Genomic DNA, 16,092 nt, shown 5'->3' on the forward strand with positions numbered 1-16,092 from the left:
TCCAACAAGGTTTTCAACCTTCTAGCTTCCTCCTAAAAGGTGACTGGGGAGAAGGAGGGTAGGCATTGCTTCACTCTATATCCTCTATCATCAATCTCAGGGTGAGGCGGCCATCCCTGGGGGATTAAGGGTTAATGGATGACAGCAATGCACAGCAAGTAACAGGCTTAATGTCCCTCTAAGGAGAGTCCAAGACCAAAACTGCTACTGAGTAATGGATCCATGGAGAGGACCCACACACATTCCCGGGGCATGAGGGGAAAGGTCTGACAGTAGTAGGTGGAAATGGATTTTCTAAGTAAAAAAAGGGATGATCTCGGGCTGAAGAGATAAGCTAAGTGAAGGGTAAAGGGTCAGGAAGCAAAGAAAAAATTGACAGAAAAGGTGGAGCATGCCCCAAAAAAGTAGTTTGTGGTGGTAGTGAGGGGAGCCTCTAGGGACACTACTTTCCAGTTTCCACACTCTATCCCAGCAGGAATCCGGCTACAGGGCTGGGACAGGAAGCAGTCCATGGAAGTCATTGCAATGGCATTTCCTGAAGAGCAAGAGAAAAACCTCTAGTTCCGAGGGGAGCTCTGGAGTCTGCCCAAAAAACTCTGTAGCTTGGAGCTCACTGTAAGGCTCCAGCTTGGCCTGAGAGTCTCATCAGGAATGAAACCAAGTAGCAGAAGGTCCCAAAGGCAGTTTCTTTCTGCAAAAACACTATCTGCAAAAATCAATATGTATTAAATGGGAAGCCAAATGATGCAACAACGAAAGGAGCCCTACAATACAGTTGCTGTTTGCTGCAGAGTAGTTACTGACACCTCAAGAACTTACTAAATCTTCACAACAAGCTTTTCTCATAGCTACTATAACTATTTGTAAGTTAAAAGACTTGCCCAAGGTAACACAGTAAATGATGTTATTTCGTCACCACACCAGTGAGTATGTGGTCTAGTACAGATTTAAAGTTCAAACCCCTGCTATTTCCTCCAGATGTAATCTTGGGCAAATCACTTCATCTTTCTCTCATTTGCCCCCAGTGAAACAGACACAGCAACCTTCATACTTACCTCCTTGCTTGGCTAGGAGGATCAACAAGAAAATGTAGATAAGAAAATGCTCTGTAAGCTATAAATTGCTGTATAAATGTAAAGTGCTGTCAACTGTGGTGTCAGTGATTAACTATCTACCCTGATACTGGAACTAGTTATTTTATATAGATATGGTGCTATAGGGAGGGGGTAGGCAGCCTGGGTGGTGGTGCAGGGGGAATGCTTTGCAAGTAGTAAAGTGGTGCTACAGGTCTCTCTCTTTCCTTCTCTACCTCCCCTTTTCCTCTCGATTTCTGGCTGTCTCTATCCAATAAAGATAATAATAATTTTTAATAAAATAGTAATAGATTTAAAAGAAAAGTATACCAAAATGGTGGAATATGCCACAGAGTCTATGCAGACAGGGAAAATGGGGTCTAGGGTCAAGTGGCTTGGTCAGGTAAGACAATAAATGAGAACAGATTGAGAAAAGGACTAGGGTCCTGATTCTAATACCAGTGTTTGTACCAAAACAGCACAGGAATACTACATGACAGAGACAACATTAGGGCCTGCTTGCCCTGCCAATATGTGGAAAGTTACTAGAGAATTCAAAGAAAGGAAATGGATGCTGATGGTTTGGTGAATGGGTCTCTGATACATGTTGTGTGGTGAGGACGGCACTAACTGTGATGTCAGCGTGGTGCCTGGACTATGCATCTAAGTCATACCTCATTAGGTCTCTGTCATGAATGTGAGTTTCAGTGAGTTTAAAAAACTTGACCAAGGTCACACAGCTTTACATGAGTGAGATGGAGCCCGAACCCCAGACATGGTTATTCATATATAAATATTATTACAACTATGAGGAAGACCATTAGAATATCAATTTTGAAGAGATCTATTCCCAAAGAATGTCTGGTTTATTTAGCCCTAAATCTGTAATCTTCAAAAAGTTAAACAAGAGGTTTCCAAAGTGGCTAGATCCATCAATATTCATGTGTAAGCCTAGTCTTAACCTCTAGTTCCTTTACCACTTACACATCTACCTCCTGATCTAAGTTACTCTTCTTTCTCAACTGATGATGGTAGCTCAAGCCTAGTCACTGGCCTGTCTGATGCCATTCTTGCAAAATTCAGACCTCTTTACCCCTGTACCACATCATCTCTTGACTTCTCATTTAACCAAAGCTAAGTGCGCATGGCCAGCAATTCCTAACACAAACTGATTCCTGGATAGCTCTCCCCGACTCAATCACAACCACTCTCCTGCGAACCTCCAATCTCATCATATGAATATGACAAGCATACCCCCTTCTGAGTCCATTCCCTATCCTGACAACATTCCTTCTACAGGTATGCACATCATTTATCACCTCAGTTCCTTTAGGTCTTGGCTGAAATTACTACCTTTTGCTGATGCCTTCCCTAACCACTCCTTTAATATTTTTTAAATATTTATTTATTTATTCCCTTTTGTTGCCCTTGTTGTTTTACTGTTGTAGTTATTATTGTTGTCGCCGCTGTTGGATAGGACTGGAGGGGAAGACAGAGAGGGGGAGAGAAAGACAGATACCTGCAGATCTGCTTCACCGCTTGTGAAGTGACTCCCAGGCAGGTGGGGAGCCGGGAGCTCGAACTGGGATCTTTAAGCCGGTCCTTGCGTTTTGCGCCACCTGTGCTTAACCCGCTACAATACTGCTTGACTCCCTTTTTTTTTTTCTCATGTTCATGTGCAAGGACTCAGGTTGGAGCCCTGACTCCCCACTTGCAGAGGGGAAGCTCCTTGAGCAGTGAAGCAAGTACTACTGGTGTCTCTCTATCTCCCCCTCCTCTCTCAATTTCTCTCTATCCTATCAAATAAAGGGGGGGAGTCCTTTTACATAACCATCATACTATCTCCCTAGCTCCCTGACCACTCTTGTAAAATTGCAACAATATTTCCCTTGCAAGACATGCCCTATATCTCAACCTGTTTTATAGTCTTCATAGCAATATTACCACCTGATGCTATGCATATATGTATATAACTACATATTTACTGTGTCTCTCCATACAAGAATGTAAGCTCCACAAAGGTGGACCTAGTTTTGCTTACTACTGTACTCCTAGGACAGTCTGGTACATAGTTGAAGTTCAAGAAATATTTTTGGAGTCAGTGAATGAATGACTAGATAAAGGGAAATTTCCATTATTATTTTTCTGGTTTGAGAAGTGTGTCTCTTCAGAAAGTTAGTGGGCAACTGCTATGCCAAAACATCTGTTCAAGGCTAAAGAAACAAGTATAGATAAGGGGATAGATTCTTCTCAAAAGAAGTTCTCAAGCCTGGTAGGCATATGGTCATGTTATATTTTCTTTGTATCATTCCAATTGTAGTATAAGTGCTAATGAAGTTAGCATATAAATGTCTTCTTGGCATTAGCTTAATCTCTCTCTCTTTTTTAAACTTATGCCAGGGTTATTCCTGGGGTTTAGTGCTGACACTACAAATCCACTGCTCCTGCCATTTTTTCTTTTCTTTTTTTATTATCTTTACTTATTGGATAAAGACAGCCAGAAATTGAGGGGGAAAGAAGAGATAGGGAGGGAGACAGAGAGACAACTGCAACACTGCTTCACTACTCACAAAAAAATCCCCCCTGCAGGTGGAGACCAGGGACTCAAACCCAGATCCTTGCATATTGTAATATGTGCACTTAACCAGGTGCACCACTATCCAGCCCCTCTTTCTGATTTTTGTTAGATAGGATACAGAGACATTGAGAGAGAACAGGGAGATAGAGAGAGAGAGAGTGAGAGAGAGAGAGAGAGAGAGACACAGAAAGACACCTGCAGAACTGTTTCACTGTTCGTGAAGCTGATCCTCTGCAAGTGGAGAACAGGGTCCTTGCACCTGGTAATATGTGCATTTAACTGGGTGCACCACCACCCAGCCTCATCATTAGCTTAATCTCTACTACTGTTGCAGCCTGGGAGGTAGCACAGTAGATAAAACACTGGACTCTCAAGCAAAAGTGCTCAAATTCAGTCCCTAGTATCACATGTGCCAGTGATGCTCTGGTTATTTCTCTCTTCTTCCTCCTCTCACTCTCATAAATAAATAAATAGTAAAAAGATATTAGCACTACCCGTTATTTCACTTATCCAAGTTCTACTAGGTTATTATACCAATTAAAAAAAAAAAAGGCTTTGCTCTTCTTTCAGACATTTGAAACCAGTTATCATAGTCTCCTGAGTTTTCTCTTCCCTACACTAAATAAAAGGACCCAGTAGAATTGTCTGACTCAAGCCTGCCAACTGGGAATGGGAAAGACAGACTATTAGTTGGAGGGCTAGAAGAGAAGAGGACCTAGGAGCTGAGTGACTCCTTGAAAGAAAAGATAGGGAGGGACCCCTCAGGCAGGACTCAGTGGAATTAAGTTAGAGGTGATTAAAGTAGTAGGAAATTATGTTTTTATAGAAGAGCAGCTCATTGGCAGATCTCTTCAATTTAAACCCAGAAAAAATCATGACAGTGAAATAAAGTCCCATGATGGAAGGTTTAGGGTGCTGGAAAACCTGAGAGGCAGGTCAGATAGGAGAATGTTCACATTCACCAGCCTCAGAATATAGATAACTGCTGGCAAAGGAACAGCTAAAAAAAAAAAAAAAATGCTTCTTCCTGAAGCCCAAACAAATCTGGTGACTGCCCAGACAAGCCAAGAAATCCCTCTTGGCTTCACTGGGGTCCCCTGAAAAAATACCTGGGTAATTTTCAACCAGTAGGTGAAGGTTTCCATGGGGCTACTGGGGAAATTAGCCCTAGGAAGCCTGGAAAACCCATTGATGGTGACAGAACAACCTAAAATGTACATCCAGAAGAGATGGGTGTTTTGAGGGGTAGCCCCTGAAGCACTTCTATCTTATTGGGACCTGATTGAGACTACTGAAAATTTCCATGTTTGGGGTTTCTAATGGAGTTTCCCCCCAGAAAACCGCAGAATTGCCAACAGCTGCTAAGATCTGCAAAGGTCAATGAGATGCTTGAACTAAGCATAGATCCATGCTGAAGTTAGGACAGACCAAAAAAAAAAATCAGAAGACCAGAGCCACACAACCTGGGAAATGCCAATTATATTTTCTCTTTATTGAGCTCAATAATGGTGTATCCATGAAGCTAAGGGATTTCCCAGAAACAGCTATCTAACCAACCTGGCCCACCTAGGTCTTGGCCCCATGACTGTCCATGTTCTTACTGGAAAGCCCCCAATATGCTCTATTCCTTTGTCGAGGGTCACACCATACAACACTCTAGGTGACGACTTCAGAAGTTGGCACTGTTTCTTGAGAAACTTTGGTGGTAAAGTTCAGTTTTCTGAAGCAGGCAGCTTATTAAAAGAAATGTTTCTACCCTATAATTAAGAGCTACTCTATAGCAAGAGCTTTTGTTCTATATCCTTTACTAGAGTCAAACATGGCAGCTGACTATCATTATTCCACTTTACAGGTAAGAGAGATAGATGGTAAGAGAGACAAACAGGTTCAGCATCCTGCCAGATGACTCCAGGCAGGTAGTGATGTGGTTATGAGTATGGAATTCCAGTCCTTAGAGCATCACCCACAATGAAGCAGTCATACTTGAGATAAGCCACCTTCTCCCCATGCGCACACAACCTTCATCTACTGGAAGGGTCTGGGGTTTTAACATGAAAAAATTAATGCCCCCTTGAGTTGTACCTGTGACAGTAGCTGAGGTCACATTCATGTCCTTAGGAATTTGCTGGGAACAAGTCACCGTTCTTCAGCTACTTGAACAAATGCCAGGATCACAGTCCAGAGTAAGCACCTTCACAGGCATGTTTTACCTGGCCCTAATGCATCCATTACTGGCTCTCTGTGCCAGTATGTCTGGGCTGCTTTACTACTCCTAGGATAGCTTGTTATAGGTGAAAAGAGTTTAGGCTTTGGAGTAAGTCAACTTAAGTGTAAATTCTCACTCAGTTACTGATCTGACTGAGGGACACTTAGGACCTTAATTAAGAGCATCAGATATAAACTTCCACCTACTTTGGAAGCTTATTTATTGTAATATATGAAGTAGCATGTCATTTCCATGAGGGAAGGTACCACATCAGGCTTATGGCTAGTGCCTACCACAGTGCCTTCCTTATAGTGGATGTGCTGTAAGTTCTGGCTTCTTAAAGTGAAATGTACTACGGAAAGGCTAATTTCCTTTCCCTTTTCTGCAGCGATGCCAACTTAAAGTATATCCCAAAGTAGAAAAGGCTATAACTCTTACATTCATAGATCCCACAGCACAAGGTCTAGAAGGTTATGAGATGGCACTCCAGTAGCCAGTCTGTACAATTCAAACAGGATGGCACCTGAGGAGGAAGTGGGCAGGTATCTTCTACCTAAAAGACCTCAAATGTCCTTTACCTCCTGGCTTTAAGGAGAATGTATGCCCAGAAATTCTTCTGACATAACTGGCTCGTCTGCACACAACTCCTCTGGTCACAAAGAGGAGGTAACATAGACTATGTTGTCCAACGGGGCTCTGATCATGCTTGAGCAAAGAGACAAAAGATGGAATTTTAAATTTCAATCCAGTGGCCACCTAATGAATTTGCCCAGTGCAGCTGTGTCTATAAGTATTTTCCATGTACAACACTGGCTGGCTGGCAATTTTTCGGTCCAGGCAGCCTTCTGCAGAGGCTGGTTAACAGACTGGGCACCTCTCCTCAACTGCTTTTTGCTGTTGGCAACAACCCACATAATATTAGAACCACTGGCCAAAGAGAATAGTCAGGCAAAAACAGAGCATGTGGCCCAAGTACCTACTTGGAGATGCCTCAGAGGGTGTGTCAGTAGTGCTGGAATCTTGTCCCTCCTGTAATCAGCTGAACAAATATTTGCCCCCAAAGAGATTCAAAGCAGGAGGGAATAAGAGAGGTCACAAACCAACAGGAACTATTTAATCATTTATCCCCCCCGGAGAGTTCATTTACAGAATGGCTTTTAAGTCTGATCAGTCTTAGCCCAAGAAAGCCCTCCACCTTTCCCTCCTGTCTCACCCCAGTCACCTGACCTCAACTGACTTGACTCCTCTGTCTTTTACAAGAACTGGCAGCAGGGAAGAGTTGATGAAGTTGCAAAGAAATAAGAAATAACATGGGGGGGTGGAGTTTCTAGGACGAACTAGGAGGTCTCTAGCTCAGTAGTAAACTGAAGTGCCTGCCACGCCCTCAGCCCAGCCTATGGATAATTGCATTCTTGACATTCCTGAGTCCACCGTGCATGGCCCCTTCCCCGGCCCCTTCCACCTCAACTCCTTCAATAGATGACTTATTTTCTGCAGGCTGCCTGATTTTCAGGGTATTCTGAGGGAACAAAATACCTTTCATGAGCCCTGCACCTCCCCTAGACAGGAAGATAAGCAAGGAAATACCTCTCTTAAGCCCTGCACCTCCCCTATGCAGAAAGATAAGCAAGGAAAAGAAATGAGTTCACTGTAGAAGAGCAAAAATGTCTTAACTGTGACCACTGGTAAAGAATCTTTCGCCACTATCTAATCCTGACTTGATGACAATTCTCTCTTCCTTGGAAAAGAAGTAAGGCTTGACTCCTGGGCCCAAAGTGTGGTTGGAACCAATAACAAATTCTGGTATCAGTCACAGTGTTCACATTATTTCCGAAATTTACAATATTCTGTAAGGTAAGAAGACCCTGACACATTTTTTTTTAATGGGAAAAACTGAGGCTTAAGGTAAGCTGGCCTTGGTCACAAGGTCACACAGGTGACGTGATGTGGCTAGAATTCAAACCCATCAATCCACCACCCCAACCCCAAGCCTGTCACTGAGCCCCACAGACCTGGTTCTTGCTGCCCAGAAATTAGTGCATGAAGAAGAGGCCCAAGGGTCTTGCCCAGAAAGCAACAGGCAGAACAGCTGAAGCTCCCCAACCAACCCAGGCAGTGAGGTGCAAAGTCCTGAGGCTTAATGTGTGACACAGCAAGAGCTCCACAAACAGGCCAACCATACAGAACACTTAGAGCACACATTAGAGCAAATCAACATAAGACACAAACACAACTGACATCAATAGGGCAGCTTACACTGCCCTAAAATCAGACAGTCTTCAGTCATCTAAGCTAGTGGGACTTCCTGCCTGGCTATATAGCCTCTTTTGAGAGGAGTACCAAGTAAGCAAATTCCTTGAAATGTAATTTGATTTTGGGAGGAAAGTCTGAAATAGGCTTGATATCCCTGGGAACGTAAGAATCTCTGGTGCCTATGGGTCACCGATGCTAACTATTTTCTCCAAGTTACAGTCCTTTGCAAGGACCATCTTATCAGAGTAAGGGGGTAACTGGACTAACTTCCCACTTTCATAAGTTTGGGACCAAATGAACACACAGGCTATGTTTTCCTCTACTGAGAAACTAGAACAAAAGTATGAGTTGGGTCATAAGGGTGATCAGAATGGAAGATGCCTGGTGCTTCAAGAACTAGGTCATCTATGTTTCAGAAGTTAACCTTCTGCAATACAAAGAAGATAGTCACATCTCCTTGGCAATCAACACCCCCATAGTCACCTAGCACAACAGAAAGAGACAGCAGAAAGACTGTTGGGGATCTCTCTAACCAGAGACCAAGAAAAAGGGACCCCCACAGGGGCGTGGTCCTTACCCAGCCGCCATTCTCCTGGATCCAAGGCTCTAGGTGGTCATTCAGGTAAGTGGCCATCCAAGTTGCGATCCGACTCACCAATACCTGCATCTCCTTGTCTACGCTTTCCACGCACAGTGCCCCACCGAAGGAGAAAAAGGCCACAATGCGACCCCAGTTCACCCCATCCCGGAAGAGTTCGTTCACTACCTGCTCAAAGCTCTGATATGCTGTTGCTGGGGTGATGTGGAGCTGGGAAGTCAGGTCACTGAATGCCCGCCGATACCTTAGTTCAAACTCATCACCCGCCTCCCTCAGCGCTTGCTTCACGGCTGCCATGGGGATCACCTCCCGGGCATCCAGGCTGCTGCTGTGGCCAGTAGCTCCATTCAATGCAGGGCTGTCCGCCAGGTGCCAGGATGGGTTGCCATTGATGGCACTGGGTGTTTCCATCTCTGATTCAGTTCCTTCTGAGGCCTCAGTTCTGTTCTCTTCCACATCACTAAACTGACTCCAGCTGTATCCTTTCTGGGAAAGCTTGTAGGAGAGAAAGTCAACCACCAGCTCCCGGTTGCTCTGAGACATTTTTATAATAGGGATGGGTTCGACCAGTCCATTGTCCAAAACACCTGCTTTCTCACCGCGTCTGGTCTCTGCTTAGTGCTTCTCTTCTGAGATCCAAAGCCAAGATATGGTTCTGAAGGGAGAGAAAGAGCTTCAGGACAAGAAAAAAAATTAATATGCATGCCATTTACCCAACTACATCCCAATGCCCTTTCTGACACCAGAACTGGTTTCTTTGTAGCTCTTACAAAGGTCTGGGTCCAGCTTCCTAGAGACTCTAATGAAGTCAAATTGAAAGCACTAGTCGGTTCTGAATCATCATACCGGCCTTTTAAAAAAAAAAAAAAAAAATTCCCCACCAACCCCTTTTCTCTGAAATGCCTTCCTCGGAAAGTCACACACACACCCCCATGGGCAGTCTGTCTCCTACCTCAACCCCCGCACCACCTACATTCAAATCCGTCTCAGGCGACGGCAGGCAGGTGCAGCCCCCCAGGTCTTTTGTATCACAGGTCGCGAGAGGAGGTGGCAGCCGGGATGCCGGTAAGTCAGCCGACCTCGCGGCGGCCGGCAAAAAAACCAGCTCTGGCTTGAAAGGATCATGCGACCCGGCAGGCTGGGAGCCCAGGAGGCGACACAGGAATTATGAAGCGCAGGAACCGGCCCCCTCGCTTGTTTCCTCTTCCATTGCCTGGATCCAGGGCGGCCGCTCCGTAGCCACGGCCTCCTGCCACCCGGGAGCCCAGCCCCCTCGCTCTCGCACGCCCCTTGGCTCTCCGCCTCCTACTGGGAGCCAGGAGAACTCTCCTGGAGGTGGCTGGTGTGGGTTTAGGCTTTTTTTTTTTTTTTCCCTCCCCTATTTAAGTACCAGCCCAGGGTGAGGCTTCTGAAACCCTGAAGGGACTTCTCAATGGGGCTCAAGGTTTCGATGGGGGACGAAAGGAGGGGGAAACTATCTCGCATCTGCGGTCTGACTTCGGAAAAGCCATCTCTGGGCCTTTCCGGGAGACTGAAGGCCTGGGACACCCCAGAAACGTCTCGGGCTTTCTTAGAATCCCCCAAAGGCCCCAGACGCGGCGGTGGCAGATTGCCGGCTCCTCCATTCCCCGCACGGACACAATGGCCGCCGGCGCCCTGCACAAAGGCCGGGTGAGGATGAGGCGCTGGGCCTCTCCTCGGGTCAGACAGAGGGGTCGAGGCCTGCTCGAAGCCCCCCCCACAGCTAAGACCACGTTTTCCCGGCGACTGGTCCGAGGCGGTTTCCTGCCGCCCCCGGGAGCACTGGGGGGTCGAGAGGGTGGCCCCTCTCCGGAACCCCGAGTGGGTGCGCTGCGGCCTCCCGGCTTCCAGCGCCGCGTTAGGCCGGGTACCCGCCGGGCCACCGCCCCGTTGCTAGGCAACCGCTCTCCCTCAGGGGCGCCCCCTAGACCTTTCTGGGAGGAGGGGTCTCGCCCCCGGCGGCCCTCCCCAGCACAACCAATCAGTGGGCCCAATCGGCGCGGAAGCTGGACGGCGAGGGCTCCCATTGGGCGCAGCACCTGCCACGCACAGGGGAGGCGGCACTCTCACCTGTGAGCCCCGCGAGCCGTGGGGGGCCACATCCCCCTTTCATCGGCCAAGTAGTTTCCAGGCGCGAGAGCTCGTTGTGGTCTAGTTCCGCGCCGCGGACCCGGGCCGGCCTACCTGGCGGATGGCTCGCTCTGTCTCTTCCGAACCAGGCGGCCTCAGTTTCCCCTGAGGAGACCGGGGGAACTTGCAAGCTCAGTCACTTCCGGTGCCGCGGCAGCGCGCGCGAGCCCGAGACGCAAAGGGAGTGCGCGCCTTGAGGACTGGCGGCAAGGCCTGGGAAACAGTGCCTCCTTGCGATAGAGAGGAAGAAATTCGGAGAGGCCCCAAATTGAGCTTTACGTTCACATTCTCCATTCCTTCTGTTTGATTTATTATCAGTTTATATTTCGAAAAGATATCGCCTTGAAGTTAGGAACTTTATGTCCTCCTTTCCAGCTGTGTTCCTTGAGAAAGTTCCTCCGCTTCTCTGTACCATAATTGCCTTACCTGTAAAATGAGGGGGAAAAAAAAAACCCCAACCTCCCTCACTGAGTGAAGAGAATTAAAAACTCGTTTGTAAAATCTGCGAAGTAGTGTGTAGTCCAGTGTGTGTGATGCATAAGTTAATTCTACAAAGGTTTACTGTTTGGATCACCGAAGATGAAATTAGGAACAAGACCTAATGGTACCTTCTTTCAGGGAGATTCACATCTACATAGTACAGAGAGAGAAAACAGTACACAAGCAAGATCATTTCAAATAATGCCTAGTGCTATAAAGAAAATGAATTGTCACAAATGGTGAAAGGAGAGTATCCTTCTTTAGACTGGGTGATCCTGCCCAGTGTGCGAGAAGCATTTATTCAGCACTTGCTTATGTGGAGTCAGAAGATCACTATGGTATAAATGGAGGGTGGAAAACTGACTGTGAAGGTGAGTTGGAGTTGATTGTAAACATTGAAAGTTGTTTTACATTAACTTACTAAAGATTTATACAGGAACACCAAAGACACAGATGAAAAAGTAAATCTTCCCTGCTTTCTAGTTCCCTGTTCCTTTCACAATGACAATCTTTTTTTTTTTTTAACTTTAAGATTTATTTCAGGACTCGGGAGATAACATAATGACTATTAATGATTATGCTAACGCTTTTCATGCCTTAGGCTCTGAGGTCCCAGGCTCAATCTCATACACTACCAGAAACCAGAACTGAACAGTGCTCTGGTTAAAAATAAAGTTTTATATATATATTACAAGAGGTAGAGAGAGAAGAATAGTATCATTTTGGCATTCTGACATACAAATACCCAGGGTCAAACTTGGGACATTGTGCTTCTAATTTTAGAATTCTACCACTGCATTAGTTTTTTAGATTATAAATTAATCACTCTTAATTTCTTTCTTGTGTAGTCTTTCATAAACAATGGCTTCTTCACAAGCAAATTTGTATGTACAGATGTTTTACACAGGCAGTAGCATGCTATAAACACTTCTACATCTCATTAACCTTTTTTTTTCCTGTATACTATATACTGGAGCTGCCTAATTTTTTAAAATAAATGCACAACTGCATAAGGACATGCCATACGTTAATTGCCTTATTCCATATATGGGAACATTAAACAGTTTCCAATTCTTTACTATTAGAAACAACTTGTTCATAACTTGTTCATTCATTATTCTATGTAAATGGGAGTTTGTAGTGTTAATTCCTGGAAATGGAATAACTGATATGAAGTATATGGAAAATTATTGTGGATATTGGTAACGTGCTTTACAGAACAGTTGTACTAGTTTCTCTTTTCATCAAAAAAAGTATGACAATGCCTATTTCCTCACATTCTGAAATATATATTGTTATCAAACTTTATATCCTTGTCAAACAAAACCAAGAAAGACTCTTATTTTTCTTTTTTCTTAATTTTTTGTTTATTTATTATTGAATAGAGATAGAAAATGAGAGGAGAGGGAGAGAAACAGAGAAATACCTACAGCACTGCCTCACCACTCATGGAACTTTCCCCCTGCAAATAGGGGCCAGGAGCTTGAATGTGAGTCTTTGTGTACTGTAATATGTGCACATAACAAGGTGTGACACTGCCTGGCCCTTTATTTTTCATTCCTTTCCCCTCCTTTTACTTATTTTTTTTTATATATATAAAAGAGGAAATAGAAGGGAAAAATAAAGCAGGAGAGGCAGGACACACCACAGCACTGCCCCACCATCTATGAAGCTTCTCCTTGCTCCATGGCATGGTGCTCCCACAGGGTACCAGAGGCTCAAATTCTAGTCCTCAAGCATAGTGAAGTGCTCTACCAGCTGACCTACCTCCCAGCACCTAATTTTTCATTTATTTCTATGAGTAAATGTAAGCAATTTTTCATATTCTAAGGGAGAGATAACATAATGGTTATGCAAAAAGACTTGAATGACTGAGGTGCTGAGGTCCCAAGTTCAATCCCCAGCACCAGCATCAACCAGAGCTGAGTAGTGCTCTGACATATCTTACGTATGTATGTGTATGTGTGTGTGTGTAGATGTATAAATATAGATGTCCTCATTAAAATAAATAAAATATTAAAAAGGAATAGCTCACTTAGATAGTGTGCTGCTTTGCTGTGTTCATGATCCAGGTTTGAGCTTGGCCCCACTATATTGAAGGGCTTTCTGCTACTGTGGTCTTTTTCACTTTCTGTCTGCCTCTCTGTCACTGTCTTAAAAATGTGTGTGTATGTGTGTGTGTGTGTGTGTGTGTGTGTGCGTGTGTGTGTGTGTGTGTGTGTGTGGTGTTATTTGGGGCTAGGCAGTGGTACACCTGGTTAAGCACACATATTACAGTGCACAAGGACCTGAGTTCAAGCCCCTATTCCCCACCTGTAGGGGGAAACTTCTGGAGCAGTGAAGCAGGGCTGCAGGTGTCTCTCTGTCTCTTTCCCTCTCTGTCTCCTCTCTCAGTTTCCCACTGTCTATCCAATAATAAATAAATATTAAAATTGTATTTAGGAGTTGGAAGGTATCAGCCTTGGTAGAGCACACATGCTATAATCTGGAAGGACCTAGGTTGAAGACCCACCTGCAAGGAAGGAAGCGTTGAGAGAGGTAAAGCAGTGCTGCAGGCGTTTCTCTTTCTCCCTCTTTCCCTCTCTCTCCTATCTTGATTTTCTCTCTTTCTCTATCCAACAAATAAATATTTAAAATATATTTATTAGAGAGTGGGAGAAGAGAGAACCAGAGTGTCACTCTGGTATATGTGATGATAGACATCTGGACCTCATGCTTGAGAGCCCAATAACTTACCTACTATATCACTTCCCAGCCCACAGTGGATAAAGAGGGAGAGACATCAATGTATTTATCTTTGTAATGATAGACAAAGACCAGGGCATCATTCTGGCATTTGCATAGCTGGGGAGCAAACCTAAGACTTCAAGCACACACTTTCTGTGTGTGTTGACCCATTTTCTTGATTGTGTCAGCCAGTTTTTGCATGGTTTCATATTTAACATTTAAATCCTTTTCTATCATAAATTCACTTTGGTGTAAGGGGTGAGGTAGGAATAATTATTTTTCCAAATAACTACCCAACATTCCAACACTATCATCTTTTCTACCATGTGAGCTTAACCTGCTGTGCTGCCGCCTGACTCTACAGGCGGGGATACTCACCTCTATACTAACGAGGACAAGCCCTGTCATCTTTTCCTAAATAGTTTGAAAGTATCATTATCATAAGCTATGTTCCTAAGCACATTTGAATTTTTCTTTCTTTTTTCTAATTTTAATTTTATCCAGAGCACTGCTCAGCTCTGGCTTATGGTGGTGCAGGGATTGAACCTGGGACTATGGAGCCTCAGACATGAAACTCTCTTTGCATAACCATTATGCTATCTACCCCACCCATTGAAGTTTTCTATTATGTTCCACCAGAGGATTTTTTTTTTTTCCCTCCAGGGTTATTGCTGGGCTCGGTGCCTGCACCATGAATCCACCGCTCCTGGAGGCCTTTTCCCCCCCTTTTTGTTGCCCTAGTTGTTGCAGCCTCGTTGGTTATTATTGCCATTGTTGACGTTGCTTTGTTGTTGGATAGGACAGAGAGAAATTGAGAGAGGAGGGGAAGACAGAGAGAGAGGGGAGAGAAAGATAGACACCTACAGACCTGCTTCACCGCCCGTGAAGCGACTCCCCTGCAGGTGGGGAGCCGGGGGCTCGAACCCGCCCCCTGCGCTTTGCGCCACGTGCGCTTAACCCACTGCGCCACCGCCTGACTCCCCCACCAGAGGATTTTTAACTAGAGTGGAGTGAGGGTATGATGTGATTTCCATTTTTTTTTATAATTTCTTTTTTATGTGTTATTAATAATATGTTATATGGTCCAGGAGATGGCACAGTAGACTGTCAAGCATGAGGTCCTGAGTTCAATACCCGACAGCACATATACCGGAGTAATGTCTAGTTCTTTCTGTCTCCTCCTATCTTTCTCATAAATAAATAAATAAATAGTCTTTTAAAAAATAGTAGGTTACAAGATTGTAAGATTACAGTGCATAGTTCCACACCCACCACCAAAGCTCTGTATCCCTTATCCTCCCAGCTCCCAAAGATAATCATCATAGTTCACACAAGTCTTAGAAACAGTTTTCTTGCTTCTATTTTCTCTTTATTTCCATTTTCTTGCCAGAATTTTTTAATTAATTAATTTATTATTGGATAGAGACAACAAGAAATTGAGAGGGGAAAGGGAAATATAGAGGGAAAGAGACAGAGAGACACCTGCAGCCCTGTTCACCACTTGTGAAGCTTTCCCCCTGCAGGTGGGGGCCAGGGCCTCGAACCTTGGTCCTTGTGCATCAACCAGATGCACCACCACCTGGCCCCCTTATTTCCGTTTTTTAAAATCTGTGCCGTTGGGACCTGGTGGTGCTGCATTTGGTTGAGCACACTTATTACCATGTACAAGAACCTGGGTCTAAGCCGCCAGTGCCCACTTACAAGGGAAAGCTTCACAAGCAGTGGAGCAATGCTGCTGGTGTCTCTCTTTCTCTCTCCCTCTCTACCCCCCTCAATTTATCTCTGTTTCTATCCAATAAATGAATAAATATTTAAAAATAAATGAACCTGTGGTGTCAAGTTATTTGAATGCAAATATTTTCATTATGGAAGTATGTTGTTCTTTGGAAGTCCAGCAGAGGGCAGATTAACTCGGCCTGGAGAAGTTGGCTTCATTGAACCAGCCCTTAAAATAATAGGTTCCTTTTTTCTACATCCTCAGTCACACAGTACTACTCAGCAGTTAAAAATGATGAAGTCGGGAGTC

General features: G+C 44.7%; 1 protein-coding gene across 7 annotated transcripts in view; it reads right to left on the reverse strand.

Annotated features, from left to right (window-relative positions):
- The window catches only part of BCL2L1 (BCL2 like 1), a 66,751-nt gene extending 55,731 nt beyond the window's left edge, over positions 1–11,020 (reverse strand). The window contains exons 1-2 of one of the 7 annotated variants that reach the window (XM_016188135.2): positions 10,914–11,020; positions 8,688–9,363 (exon numbers count right to left, since the gene is read on the reverse strand). In XM_016188135.2, the coding sequence (XP_016043621.1) occupies positions 8,688–9,251 (564 nt within the window). In that variant the 5' untranslated portion in view covers positions 9,252–9,363; positions 10,914–11,020. Of the gene's footprint in view, positions 1–8,687; positions 9,382–9,681; positions 10,596–10,799 lie in introns of those variants that run through there. The other 6 variants (XM_016188134.2, XM_016188133.2, XM_016188132.2 and 3 more) reach the window with 6 other exon arrangements.
- Positions 11,021–16,092: the final 5,072 nt, after the last annotated feature.

This window comes from Erinaceus europaeus, chromosome 1 (assembly GCF_950295315.1).
Source record: "Erinaceus europaeus chromosome 1, mEriEur2.1, whole genome shotgun sequence".
Classification (NCBI taxonomy): domain Eukaryota; kingdom Metazoa; phylum Chordata; class Mammalia; order Eulipotyphla; family Erinaceidae; genus Erinaceus; species Erinaceus europaeus.